The 15737-nt window shown below is 37.8% G+C and overlaps 1 protein-coding gene across 1 annotated transcript in view; it reads right to left on the bottom strand.

Annotated features, from left to right (window-relative positions):
• RELN (reelin) overlaps positions 1 to 15737 on the bottom strand; it is a gene marked incomplete at both ends in the record, with an annotated part of 285763 nt that overhangs the window by 226146 nt on the left and 43880 nt on the right. The window contains 1 exon segment of the mRNA XM_084305864.1: positions 14586 to 14696. Within this exon segment, the coding sequence (XP_084161990.1) occupies positions 14586 to 14696 (111 nt within the window).

Raw genomic sequence — 15737 nt, 5'->3', positions numbered from 1 at the left:
TCATCCTGGCGAGACTCTTCTACACCAGCTTTTGAGAAAGCACTTCAGAGGGTTTGCAATAGCACAAATTCCACAGCCAGCATAAAAACAGATTGTGTTAGCAATAACCTTTCCTCCTTTTTCTTATCCTGTACCAGCAAGATGATGTTAAATAGAATAGCACTTAATAAATTAATTTACTTATTAAATAAAAAAGTTTCTACCTGTAGTTTTAAAGCTATACTTTAACCATAGATGCACTTCAGCTGCTTTCAAGGCTGAACTGTGAAGTGGTTTGTTACCATAACCAGACAATGTCCTGAGTCTCTGAAGCAGAAAAGCCAGGGTGGGGACTCGGCTCCAGACCGAGACAATGTAGACGTGCTTGCACAGGAGTCTCAGCTCCCTGCAGCTGGTAGAGGTCTGGCCACCCAAGCTCATGGAGCCCAAGGCATGGGACATCCCTCTGCCTTAGGGCACTCTAATCCCCTATGCTTTACCAGCTGTACTTACTGCACAGTAATGTCCAATGCCATCTCAGATGTTTAAGACACTGGGCAGAGGACAGATGTGACACAAGACATACTAGGGAGCCATCCATTAAGGTATGGGTGGGTGGATGAATATCCCTTGGCTTCCACTAAGTATAATGGAGACTACAGTGAAGATGAGTGCTCTGAGATGTGTGAATGTACATCCTAGCCCAGCTGGCATTTTAAATCTCTCTAAAGTGACATTTTTGCTTGGGACTGTAATTAGGCAGTTTCCACCTTCTTAAAGATAAAGGTAGAGAGGAAGAGAAGAGGAATTCATACAAGTCTCAACAGTTTCTTCTGCAAATAGTTTCTCTCAAAAGACAAAATCCTGGATTTCCTTCTTACATGTAAAATTCTGTACTTCAATGATTGCTTTACACTCAACTAAATCTAAGTTGGAACTATACCAAAATTCCTGAAGACATTTTCATAAATGCACAGTATCTGTCTCCATATTTTACTGACAAATGTTGATATTACAAAGCTCAGTCATACAAAAAGGCAAGGAAAACTAACCAGTTATAGCACTTTGTAAACATTTTACTTTAAGGACAACCACCACAGTCCATTGCTTCTGTCTGGTTTGTAAATTTATGCTTTGGATATTAATTGCAGTAAGTTTGCTAGAAGGGAGTCCTCTGCTATGGGCCAGAGATACTCTGCCACTGACTTACCTGTATTAAACTTTTAATGTTCTCATAATCTATTCAAAGTAGACACATTTTTTTTCCCCAGACTGTTGTCCATTTACAACAAATTTTACACATCTCTTCTTACGACAGTTAAGATCTTAAATCTAGTTTTCTGGGAAATAGCACAATAATTTCTTTTTCTTTAATTTAAAATGTTTCATATGCTATTAAATCAAAATCCTCTGTAACAAAATGTTTGACCTTATGAAATCCTTCAGTCTCTGTGAGTCAATCTGTTCTATCCTGCTGAGTTCACTCAATCTAGCTAACTTTTTTAAGCACATGAAGAGATTACAACTTCATACTTGAATGAAACTATCCAGTGCAACCTTATTGCTTCTGTAGTTAATCAGCTCACTGCCACACAGCTCCATTTGCCCAGAACAACAAGGACTTGCCCTACCAAGCACAGCTACATCTCCCTTTGGATTTGTTTTTTTCCACAGAATTGTCCACATGGCTAGTCTAAGAATGAACAATATGTCTGACACCATCTTAGAATAGTCTATAGTTGGCCTTGTAGCATTTGCACTCCCAATGCTTCATCTGTTTTACATTCTTACATTGTTCTATCAAATAAAGAAGCAACTGTGACACGACTTCTAGGGGTTTCTGATGCTCACAACAATATGGGAGGTTCCTGTCACTTAACTTTGGATTTCTATTGTATTGAGATTCACAGCTGACCTACTCACCTTAGTTCCTTCTAAAATCAGTGGCAAGAAACAGTGACTTAGAGACAAATCACCTGTCTAGCTTAGATGGCAACTGCAGAGTAAGATGACTAATGTCCCCATAGTGCCTGTTTCTGTCCCCAGAGCAGAAAGGAAGCCAAGGGGGACCAGCTCAGCTGCTTGCCACAACCCTTTTTCATAACTGAATATGACAGATGTCTTTCAAAATTCCTCTGGATGAATAGCAGCTAATGTCAGAAAATTGGACCTTCAGAAGTACGTTTCATGTCAGTGTCAGTCCTTGGAAAATGGGGCACTTGAAGGCACGTCTGTGTGTGAATGCCTCAGCTTCCAGCCAGTCACCCAAATTCCCCACACAGAAAAAATTAAGTACCTAAAATTAATGGAGGAATTCCATCTATAGATAAAATACAGAAGAAAATCCTAAAATTTCCTGGGTTTAAAAATGTAAAATAGCAATAACTAAGTCCCCCAGAAATATTTCTCAAGATAAAAAGTGCAACAGTTCTTGAATCCTGCATATACTGCTCAGTTACAGTTTTTGAGCAGAGAACAAATAAACATTCCACACTAAGCAAAAAGTACTTTAGATTATCACACTTATTTGACAAATTCTTCAGTGCGAATCTGAATTTCATATTCATGCTAACTCTTTAGCCAAACTTCAATTAGAAACTTGTATATACTTTTATAGTCTCATTGAAAACTGCAGCTAAAGCAGCTTTACTTTGTGGAACATCCCAGTTTACTTTGGTTGAACTCTGACAGATTATGACTGAAGACTTTTTCAAAAGTTCACTACATCTTAGCCTTCCTTAAGCAAATGTTATGACAAAGCTGCCTGTGTGAGTGAATTACGACTACTGACTGGTCACGAGTTCCTGTGATATTACTTATTACACACTCAGTGATAAATTAAAGTACTTAACAAGAAAAAGTCATATCCAAGACATTTATCATGGAATTTAAAGAGAGTAAAGTTTCATTTGCAGAGAGAAAATAATGAGTTTGGTGAGCAAGCAGATGGAATATTTCAACAAATCCACTATTCACATCAAAATGAAGAATTTACTTAATTTTTTAAAAAATTAAGACTAGCAGAATAAAACAGCTTTTAAATTTATTTATTTTTTAATCTAGACCTTATTAATGTTCATATTCTTCATCTTAACAGATAATGCTGTCAGTATTTATTGATTCAATCTTCTGATAATTACATCATCCTTTCAGCATGTCAGAGAACGTCAAGGTGACTGTGATGACATGAGACTGGTGTACGACTCTAATGTCATAATATATTTGTGTCAGTTTTTTGTCCACAAACAGACATGTAACAACTCTCAAATTTGATCTTAGAAGAGCAAAATACTGACTTTATTAATAATCTGCTATGTAAAAATGCTCATTATTTGCTGTAATGCTGCCAAAGTAACATTGTCAAGTAATTATTTAAATAGTTTTATTTAAATAAAGTAGAACTCAGTATTTACACAAGTGCTATATCTTTCCAGAACACCATTGGGTCTTTCAATATTCAACTATTTAATTTGATTTTATCAGTGAAAAAAATTCTCACACAGCTGCAAAACATCTTTACTTTCCTTTACAGATGTCTGATACTATATTTGTTTATCACCTGGATTTCTCCTGAATGTTTGTTTCCTTCAAGAGTTCAACCAGCTCAAGCTTGGCTTTATGAAGACAAATGCTTTGGTTATAACCTGACTTTGATTTTAATAATTACATTATTTTTCCTAAGGTTTGAAATGAGGCCAGGATTACAGCATATTGATTCATCTGACAAATGTAAAAAAATAAAATAAAAATCCTACTTTGTGGGTTTTAATGTCTTGAAGTCATCTTGAAGTTACAGAGCATATTTTCTTTTCACAAGTATTCATATGACAGGAGTGTAGCAGTTCATAAAATATAATTAAACTCAGTCATTAGATAAACTAATAAAATATAAACAGATTTTGTTAGTAAGAAAAACAAACAACAAACAACAACATTTTTTTCTCCTTTTCTTTCAGTAGCTTTATAGAATAAGGTGCAAAGACATACCTGGATTGGCATGAGCACACTGTAATGATGGATTTTATTCAGTAATAAAATCCAGCTGGGCAGAACTGAGGAACACCCATGTCTCAGGGAATAAGAAACTCATGTGAGGGACTGCACTTCTTCTTTCTGGCAGTTTTGTAGTAAGGACTATTGGATTGAACTCACTTTAGGACAGAGTTGGACTCCTGCAAGGTAATATTCCCATATGTGAAGATTTCATAATTTTCACCTCAATCTATCCTCAAATTTTCTAACCTCTACAACATACTGTAACAATACTGTGTTAGTAAACACCTTTTTTTATGGTGTGGCACAAACTGTGAGTGAGACTTCGTGCCCATTCAAGGGCATAATGTTTCATTTCATCTGCAAGTTTGCAGATTACACAGAAGTTGGAGGACTCTCTGACAAGCCAGAGAGATGTGCTGCCATTCAGAGGGACCTCAATAAGCTCGAGAGGTGGTCTGATAGGAACCTTATCAAGTTCAACAAGAAGTGCAGGGTCCTGTACCTGCGGAGGAACAACCCAAGGCACCAGAACATGCTAGAGCCACCCAGCTGGAAACAGCTCTGCAGAACAGGACCTGGTAAGCCTGATGGACACCAAGATGAATGTGAGGCAGCAACGTGCCCTTGCTGCTAAGAAGGCTGCAAGGCATTCTTGGCTGCATTAGGAAAAGTATTGCCAAAAGGTTTAGGAAGTGATGCTTTCTCTCTACTCAGACTTGGTGAGAACACAGATGGAGTGCTGGGTCCAGTTCTGGGCCCCCTATTGCAGGAGGAACATGGACAGAGTCCAGCACGAAGATGATGAAGGGACTGGAGCACCTCTCCTATGATGGAAGCTGAGGGAGCTGGGGCTGTTCAGTCTGCAAAAGAGGAGATTCAGGGGGATCTCATCAGTGTCTATGAATACCTAAAGGGAAGGGGAGAAGAGGATGGAGCCAGGCTCTTTTCAGTGGTGCCCAGTGCCAGAACAAGAGGCAATGGACACAACCTGGGAGGTGCTGCCTGAACAGCAGGAGTACTTCTGTGCCATGTGGGTGACTGAGCACTGGCACAGGCTGTCCAGAGAGGCTGTGGGGTCTCCTCCTTGGAGACCTTCAGAAGCTGCCTGGACGTGGTCCTGGGCAGCCTGATCTGGGTGTCCCTGCTTGGCCAAGGGTTGGACAGGAAGAATGCCAGAGGGCCCTTCATGCTTCAGCCATTCTGTGATTGTGTGGTTCTGCGACAACCCTTTCCTCTCTCCACCTGCCAACACTGCAGCTATGGCTGAGTTGGAGCAGCTCTGGGTGCTTTTGCCCTTTTCTCTGTGCAACAAGTGGTCAGAGAGCTGACCCTGCTCCCAGGGCATGGCACAGCAGCAAGGCCTTAGTACTCTTCTCTATTCAATGTATTTGCGTCTGATAAAAATGCAGATGTACCAAACATTTCCTACAGTAAGCAGTTCCCTTTCATTGGCATATTCTTAAAATTGGATTATACTTTTTACGAGATCTGGAACAGATTTTTATTGTGAACTATCTGTGAAAACATACAAACGATTATCAGTCATAACACTGATAACAGACAAGCAAACAGTGAAATAACTGGTACGACAGGTGATGATCAGGAGCTTAACATAGGGCTTTTGAGCTCCATTTTCCTATAAGTCTAATCAGCTCCACTTCCAAATATAACAAATTGGCAGATATGGAGGAAGCAGTCTGATCACAACATTTGTTTGCCATAATATGCCAGAAATTAGTTTACAAACTTGTCTTCAAAATTACAATAATAACCGTTTCCCAATATCATTTCACATTTGCAAGAGGCTTCAATGCATCTTAATTGATGAAGTCCAAGAGCCCCATAATTTCATCTTGAATATGTGATCGCTTCCCGATAAACACAAAATGCAGGGAAAATAATAGGCCTGGCACGACAGGAGAGTTCGGGAGAGGGGACTCTGACTGATTGTAGCAACACAACACATGACAATCAGGCATCACAGAAATGGGCACAAGACAAGAAATTATGCCGGCAGGCATGTTAGCAGTGTGAAGTTCTTGCAGCCACAGGAATATTTGCTTAATATATTCTGAGACATACCCATACAGAATGCAGTTTTTAGATGACCCTAGATTTCTAGATGATAGCTTTTTTTCCTCTTCTTTATCAAAGATATTCCTCTGTTGCTAAGAATTGCCATGCAACTTCAGCCTGTCAATCCAGCTGAATGTACCTCTCAAAACATGATGACAACATCTTTTATAAGGGAAAGTATTTTGTTATTGTTGTCACAGTCAATGAAGGCTTAATTTGTTTTTCCTTGACTTTTATGCACTATTATCTGTATTATAATAACAGTCATGTACAGTTAAAGATTGGGTTGTATTGTGCCAGTTCTGTATTGTACAGAATAATAAAGAAGAAAGTCCTTGCTTTAGAAATCATTCTCTAACTGGTGAACAAATAAGGCAAATATTAGAGTTAACAAAATAAAATAACAACAAAAGACAATTGGGTCACAAATAGACATTTCCTTAATCAATGCCAAACAGGAATGATTTTCTTATAAGCACAGAGAAGATGGATTTTGAGGTAAGATTCAATAAGAACAAAAAACTGAGCAAATCCACACACTTCCTCCCAAAGACAGGTCACTGTGGAGAATTACCCCAAAAGCTACATCACCATTGCTTCCTTTCTGGCTACTTCCTTTTTGCCTCCTGGCATGGAAAAGTGGGCTGGTCAAAGTCTCAGACTTTATGTGTGTGTTAATTACAAGCTAATACGCAAGAAAATGACCAGACCAACTCCATGTGTCTGGTTGCCACACATTTCCTTCTTCCATCTGTCTTGGGTTTGTTTGTTTGTTTGTTTGTTTGTTTTCTGAACTGAGTGCAGTGTAGGAGAGTCTGATGTATCGGGTTCTAGTAGCTGTGGTGGGGGTCCTTGCCTATCTCAGCCATGGCAGTGCTTAGGGGGAAGATCAGAAAATCTCCACAACTGAGCAATTACAGGCTTACGAACTAGTCCAAGAGACTTAAGAGTTTCTGGGACCACTCACGAGAGCAGACAAGCTGATTCAATCTCTAAGATTCAGAGGCCTAAAGGGAAACTCACTGGGTTTTAGGTGGGATTTAAATGGTTGGATCTGTGTAGCGCTGCTGTGCTTTTCCTTTGTCCCACACCTAGAAACTCTACAAATTTGTCACTTGCACCAGATCTTCCCACATGGTTACTACTCAAGTCTATCTCATTTTCCAGGTGCCAAGTCTGACATATAGGGTCTGACACGTGGAATGAACTGGAACTTCTCAACATACAAATTGCTGTACAGTACTGGGTGTCTCTAAAAGCCAGATCACAGCTCTCTTAAGGTGGATGCCAAACTTACAGGATACTGCTTGATCTTAATCATTTGTTTTATTTTCCGATTGGTAAATGGAGATAAAACCACAAGTGTCACTGTACGTTTCCTTTTGTTTTTACATAAAAATAAAGATTTGGAATGTGCTGGTTAACGGCATTCAAAATGCAGCAATTGAAGGTGGTATTTGAAAATTGAGTGAAATAAGGAGAATGAGAAAGAAATACATATGTAAAAATGTGTACATGTGTACACATATATAAATTATTCCACATTACTAAAAAGACCTATAATTGCACATTTTGAAAAATATTACTTACTGCTTTCAATAGCTATTAGTACAGATTAAAAATCACCAACCTGTCACAATGAATATTTTAAACTCTTAATATATTTTTTATGAAATCCATACCTTATTGGGATCAGATTCCTCTCAGGGATATGAACCAGCCAAAAAAAATGATAACTTCACAAAGTTTTACATCAGTTTTTTACTACATGCCTTATATTAAAAATTGAAATTCAATAATAATAATAATAATAAGATCACATTAAAATTCTATGATGCTGTAAGGTTTTCCCTTACCATTTTCTAGCCATCCCAGGGAAGAAAACCACATGTATATAAGACCTGAAAAACCATCACTACAGAATAAACATTCTTGCTAAATTAGACCAGAATGGGCCTCAACACATCAATTAGCACTTTACTTTTGGCTATGTAGAACTGCTTCTAAAGGGATTTTCTTGTTTGAAAACTACAGGGGCCCTTTTACAAGCACTACCACACTGTAAAATTTTCCTCTGTTTCCACCACAGTGACCACCTATCCTTCCATCTGTAAAACATTAAGTGTTGCTTGTAGTGTTGAACTGCCATCTGCACCTGCTATTCAAAAATAACAAATACAAAAAATATTACACATGCCCCACATTTATGTAGGCTCATTCTACTTTTCAACCTTGGCCACCTTGACAACACCATTACTAATAGGCTCTATAGGTATATTTGTAAGGTTAAAAGCTTGAATTATTGTACTGTCATCATTATAATTCACCAAAGATGTTTGAAATAAATCATGGAGCAGATGCCATCATTCCCTTTTATGTATGTTAAATTGCAGTGTAACTCAGGGCTTTTCAGCAGATTAGGCAAAATTGGATTTTGATGTCCAAGACCCAGGGCTGATAAGCTGTTTCTGCCCCAGCAGGCAGTTGGGTTAAAGCTGACAAGTGCAAGAGCACTTGAAGAAATGGGTGAAGGTGTTCAAGGTGATGCGGCTGGATTGCACTACACCCAAACCAGGCCAATTTAAGTATTTTCAGCATTTCTTGTTCCTCCACCCTCGGGTCACTGTCTGCCTCAGCCATGTAAGTGTGGGGAATCTTCCTTCTCAGCAGGTGGACACAGTTCCCTGTTGGGTCAGCAACAGTTAATATCTTTGCCACTTGAATGAATAAAGCTTAAGCCCTTTGTCTAAGACACATACGATAGTCTTTTTTTTTTTTTTTTTGTAGAAACGGTCAATTTTTGGCCATAAATACATTTAAGTGGTAATTAAACAAACATCTTGACAGACAAACTTTGAAAGTTTTGTGGTTGCTATAGCTTTGTTACATGTATTTGGCAGAGGGGAGTATCTTAAAATTAAACTCAAATGTAAACTTTCTTGACCAATGTCAGTTTGGCACCAACTCACTATTTAATTGACTGTTAACAAATTCTCCAAGATATGACTGCTATACAGATATTTTATCTTCCTGTTAATTGGTAATTATGCATTGGCAGGAAAAACAGTGTTTCTTTCCAATTATTCCAGAACTCAGTGATTATTTAAACTTTGCTAATTAGCAGCGGAGGGTTGGTACAACTTCTGGGCAAATTGTATTTGATAATCCCTATTAAAATATACATGGCAGTAGTTGACTTGTAACAAACTAGAAAAAAAAAACGTGGCAGTTCAAAGGGTATTAGATACAGCACAAGGCAAATGGGGGCCTATTAAAATTTCCCCAACTGTTCTAATGAGAATGCCGAGGGTCATTTCTTCCTAGTTTACCATCTGTTTGGTTTCTGGCAAATATCTCTGGTGTGAAGGGTGGGTCCTGGAGCCCATTTGGCTTGTCACAAAGTAAACCAGGGATCCACAGCAATTTCAGTAAGTTATAGAACTGCACTTCAAGAGCAGTCGTATATACATAGCTGAAAACTTTTTCTCAAGAGCTGGCATTTGCTGATTATTCCTTACTTTTTAAGGCTGTGAGCAAGCATGGAGAGGCAAAGACTGAGCGGGAGGGAGCAGCTTTGTAGGCTCACCTAACAATAAAAATCCAACAGTTGGCCTTTTTCCATCTTAAAATGTCAGCGGGGGATATTTTCTTTTATCTGTCACAATCTGCAAGCAAAACATTGCCCCAGAACCAACAGTGTTTAAGCACGAAATGATGCCAAAACTGAGCCTCTGGAGGCTTCAAACCACATGCCCAGTGCAGGAGCAGGGGGAGCACGTGGGCTCCTCTGACGTCTCCAGTGCTGTCTGGACCAAGGTACCACCTGCACAACCAGAGCACATCCCACTGTACCTTCTTGGAGATGGCACTCTGGTGCCCGTCTACTACTTGGGCACCTTCTTTGCCCTTCTTCCTCCAGGGATGAGATCAGAAGCACCATCAATGACTCCCACCTGCAGTAATCCTGCCCTAAGACTACAAGTGACCTGCAAACCAGATCACAAAGATCCTTCAGCCATAAATTTAAAGGGGTTTTGGTTTTAGTCTGGAATGAAAATGTGCATGTAATCAAAACATTGAGCAGGGGATTATGCGAAGACTGTCTTAATTCTGTCAAAAGGGAATAGAGTAATTTAAAAGAGCATAAGACAGAATGTAATGCCAAGAAATTATTTCTGATGATTGCTCTTTCCAGGCATTTTTCTAGGAAATTTATTACTCACCATACTTTAAGTAATATTTGTAACTATTTATTTTATTTTATTTTATTTTATTTTATTTTATTTTATTTTATTTTATTTTATTTTATTTTATTTTATTTTTTAAATCTCAGAATACTCAATGTATTACTTACAGGAATGGCGACAACTTTCATAATATACAAACAAAGAACTGCAAAACGGGAAAACTTCACAATGGTCTTTGAAAGGATGATCTTTCGTATACTCTTTTAAAAGATGACCTATTTTGTTTGATGACTATTTTGTTTGTTTGTTTGTTTTGTTTTCTAGAATATGCAATTCCCCTGTTCAGGCACTAAAACGTTTCCAGATAACATCACTCTCATAGTCTCTTACAAAGTAGCTCACAGAGACCTAAAATAGTAGCTCACAAGACCTAAAATTCACCAGGAGTTTATAACCTCACTGTAGAAAGGAGACATCTGTTTTAAAAGATAGTAACTTACAAGTTGTATAAACCTACACAGAAAACATACCCCAATTTTTTTTTTAGTCGATTAGGCTGGTAGCGACACTTCCCAGTGCAGGGAGAGCTTTGGATCCACTGTCTCTACCATAAATAACAGAACCTATATACTTTCTAAAGGGCCTTTTAAATTTAGGTTAAAAGGCTAAAGTATATGTGAGCATTATCATAAAATTGCTTGTTTATTCTGTGCTCATTAAAATATAAACATTAGTGTAATGATTAACTATGATTTTACAGAAAATTAGATAATTTTTTTTAGTGTAACTGTGGCTTATATTTTCTGTAATGAGGACAGACTCAGGTTCTCAGCACACAGTGCTCCTTATCGCTGCTAAGGGATTATGCTCTAATCTTCTCCTTTAATTGCATAAATGATATTGCATTTCTTGCTTTCAAGTCCATATAGTTGTGGAGGAGCTGAACTGCTTTCTCATACTTATGACTATGTATCAGTCCCCCTACCACTCCCCAGCACCACTGAACCTCAATTTCATTTGGAAGCCATCGTTCCATTCAAACCCCATCACTGCATTTGAAGGTTCCGAATGTGTTTTGTGGTACTACTCAATGCCGCTCTTTTATTATATTTTTGGAAGAAGTCTAGCAGTGAGAGCCCCCAAATGACCATATGGACATCCTGGCCATGTGGGAGAGTAGCCCTAGTGGGCTGATAAACCCCAGAGTGCAGCTAGCAAATGCCACAAGATGTAGAAAAGAAACAAACAGCAGCAAGGGCTCTCAGAGTCAAAAGCAAGAGAAAAGCAAGGACACACAGGGATGGAGAGATCCTTCATGAGTCCAAAGTGTGCCGAGAGAGAGAGACAGGGTGTTAATGATATGGCTTGAAAAAGAGGGAGATGACAAGCAAGAATGAAGCTTTAAGGGCAATACTGAAGGAAGTGGAAAGGAGTCTCAGATACACATCCCACAGGTTCAGACATGAGAGTGGAAACAATACTGGAGAGATGCAATTCAGGATATCTGTTGCTTCAAAGGGATCTTACAAAGAAAACAACACTGTCTAAAAGTTAGATTTGGGGACAATTTCTTTTCTAGGGACCATCACAATTTGTTTGATGAGGTTTCCACTATACATTTATGCTTTATCCCTGTTCTAATTTCAGATTTACACATTTAGTTTTACTTTAGCTGAATCCAGACAATGGTTCAGCCTGGGACAAAAGATGAATAAATAAGATGACTATTAATTTTATTCCCAAAAGCTGACTCATATCTCCCTCCAGGAGTTGTTAAAAAGTTTTCCAAATAAATATTTCAGCAAGTTTCATGTTGGTATAATCCCACAGGAAAACAAACAAACAAACAAAAAACATGAACTATTTCTTTGGCTGCACAATATATACTAAAAAGAAAGAATTCATAACCCTTGTAATTAAACCTGCTAGTACTATCATTTTATCTGTTTTCTTCAAAGTTCTTGACATGGTTAACTAACTGCGGTAACTGACAGTGATTGTGTGTCTATCAAGTGATTTCCTGAATTAGGTAATTAAAAGACAATTGTAGCCACAATACAGTAACTTATGGCACAAAAGACAGATTTGTGTATGTTGGGAAGAATTCATAGAGTTGGGGCTGACTAGAAGATTATGATAATCTAGCATGACCTCCTGTGTAATGCAGACAAGAGTATTTCAGTGGTAATATTACAAGGGAGGAAAAATATTCTTCCCTGCTCTGTAAGTAACTACTATCAACCGAATTTCAGAATATTGCTATGCTTGTTTTTTTAAAGAACCATCTTTGTCTACCCACCCACTCTATGCTAAAACCACACAAATCTTTGATTTGTCTCTAAACCTTACACAGTTCTCAACATTTAAAAAAAGATTAATTCCAGCAAGCTGAATCTAATGTGAACATCCCAATCACTTGCTGGAAAGGAGGAGCAGCTTCTTTGCTAATTAGAAATGATGACACAACAAATGGATCCAGGCTTTCTTGAAAAAGTGCTTTAAGTTTTCTTCATAAAATGAAACAATTCCATTTCTACCTGCTAAGATATTAAATTATACATTACATACTGTAGAGACTACTCTTTCTTTCAACAGCAGACTGTAAATTTAAAATTACTGTTAACTTTTAAAGTACCAAATAGTTTTAAGTGCAGATCAGTCACATGTTAAATGCTTTATGGAAGAGTCCAGCTCTTACTGAAGAGTGAAGAAAGAAGTTTGCGTAATTTTCCATGGTGGGAGCCATCAGTCCCATGCCTGACTGCTTGCACATCACTTTGCCTTTCAGACTTACCCAGCCCATAGTCTTGTATTTTCTTTTGGAACATGTGGAACTGGTTTATTTGTTGGTTATCTTACCAGCAATGGAATGGTCAAAGCAACACCTCCAGAGCTATACAGTGACCTTCAGCAAACTGAAACAGGCTATGTCTTTTTTCCTGTCACTCATCTCAAGGTAGCATAAGGTCTGTCAAAGTGAGAAACCCTGTAACAGCCCCTCTCCACGAATAGAGATACAAATTCGGGAAAAAATGCAGGCCTACTCTGGTAAATGCACAAAGTTATTTAGGTTCTTAAAATATTTTACTTGCATTCAATTCTTAAATTATTTAAGTGTGATTAAACATGGCACGCATGTCTTGCCTGGTGAGTTTTCAGCACAAAGTGAAGATCTCCCCAGTGACATGAACTAAAGACCTATTTTCTGGAAAGATAGGCTTCCCAGCCGTTTGGTCCCCCAGAAATTTCCCACCATTAAGTGTTTTCCTCCTCTTTTACCCTGACAGATCTCACTCAGAGTGGTGGGCAATGAGAAAGAACAGCATTGCTTCTTCCAGAAAAAAAGCATCTTTTTGTTCATTTTATCTTACTCAGTTTGAGGTTAATCACTGGTGCTATTCACAGGAGTAGAGCTATTCTCAAGGTATTCCTCAACTCACATTTTTAAATAATGTGTTATTTATAACATGAGCTCACTTACATTACACTATTTCATTTATGACCAAGTATACCACTGCTGTATGATGCTCGCAGGCCCAAGAAAGTTTCATATGCATTATGACAGAGCTAATTAAAAGAAAACATGATCACCACCAGGTATCACCATGGTATCATAGAGATAATGTTTTGGTTTTTGGAAGATTGTTTGTAAAAATATAAAAAATACTGCCTTATAACAACCTGATGAACATATAGTGGTAAATTACTTGCAGAAATGTGGAAGGTAGTTTTCAAAAGTGCTTGTCCTTAATGCAGTTGGCTTCGCTTCTGCCACTGAATGCAACGGCAGAACCTGAAGCATATAAAAGTTTCACAAAAACCTTTCCTACTGCTTGTACTACAACTCTGTTTTTTCCCACATGGAAAATAATTGGTTATATAAAATACATTGGCCAGTATTCCAGTTTTAAGGAAGATACTATTGTTACGTGGATTGAAAAAGTAGGTTGACATTAAGCTCAAAGGAATCAGCTTTTTAGTCCAAGAAGAATTAAATGCTTGGAGCTAAATGTTTCAGTTTATACCAAATGTCACCCAATTTATAAAAGGCTGCTCTGCCCAGATCAGCTGCTGAGGTTTTTCTTCTTTTAAAATTCATATAATTCAGTATACCAAAAATCAGTATACAGGGCTGATCAAAGACAGAGAAAGTGGAGGAAGGAATGCAAGCTGCCTAAAAACTGCCACTGCCTTAACTCATTGACTCCCACTGACTTTCATGTGTTGTTGATTACTGAGTCTAACTCATAGTGTAAATAACCATGTTGTTATTGATGTTCTCTCACCAAGCACTGGACCGAGTATTAATTAGCCTGGGTTGCAGAACATGAATTACACCAGACTTACCAAATCCAAAAGCACTGGAACCACCAACACTCTGGGAAGCCTGAACACTGGTAGAGGTGTATAGGCCAGTCACCAGTAAGCCATCAAAGAAGGTACTTGTTGAAATAGTCACTGAAATGAGAGAAATAAAATGTGTAATTATTTACAAGCAGTATTTAAAACCCTACACACATTCTGTGAACAGACTTGCCATTGAACTAGATCCCAGCTACACCTTCTGTACAACAAATTTGGCTAATTCCCCAATACTTATAACACTTCAGCGACTTTAAATTGGCTTTCCCATGTAATTTTCCCAAACAACTTGCTCAGCATTCAAGCTGTGAGTGCCAAGTTTCAGTATGCACTTTTGCAACTTCCTCAGGGTTTACTTAAAGAAAATTGACTGTTTTACAAGTAAACAACTTGTGTTTATTGGTGTTTGAGTCAGCTTCTATTCCTAAATGAATCATAAGTCATGTACCAGCAATCATCTACAGCAGGCACCAGACAGAAACTGAGTACTACAACAGGATCTGAAATGAACATGTGAATAGTGGTGGTGGCTATCTCTACTTGGGAAGCTTCCTTTGTTAGCGGTACAAAACTAAGCAATACCATAGAAACTAAATGCATGAGTTAATAAAACATAGCACTGGAATATATGGCTTGTAAGTAATTGTCAATACATTAGAATATAGTAAAAGCAATGAAATAACAAGGATTGTTTTGATATTGTTCTTTTGGGATTTAGAGTGCTATTGTTCTTTTGGGATTTAGAGTGCTATGTTACAGTTATCATATGTATTATAGTATTGTACACTTAAGTTATATGAGATATGTAATCTGTCATTACAGATTACATAAATTTAAATAACTCATTAATACATTTTTAAGAGATTCTTAGATATTAACAGTAAAGTAATCATCCAAATAACTTCTACAAGTAGCAATAGAATCTAGGTATTCTTTGTTAAAACTGACTGTTCACAATACCTATTTACTTCTTATAAACACTAATTCTCACATTTTTATTTTGGCATCCTTCAGATTGTATCCCTCTACACACGTTATCAGCTTCAGTGGTTCTGTCTTGGAAGGACCTAAATTATTCAGTGATAGGTTTTTCCCATTATATAAATGCAATATCCTTTATAGCCAGAATGAATTCTC

The sequence above is a fragment of the Netta rufina genome (genome assembly GCF_964035555.1).
Source record: "Netta rufina genome assembly, chromosome: 1".
Lineage (NCBI taxonomy): Eukaryota > Metazoa > Chordata > Aves > Anseriformes > Anatidae > Netta > Netta rufina.
The sequence above is the reverse complement of the archived record's forward strand: the minus strand, read 5'-3'. Positions and strand labels throughout refer to the sequence as shown.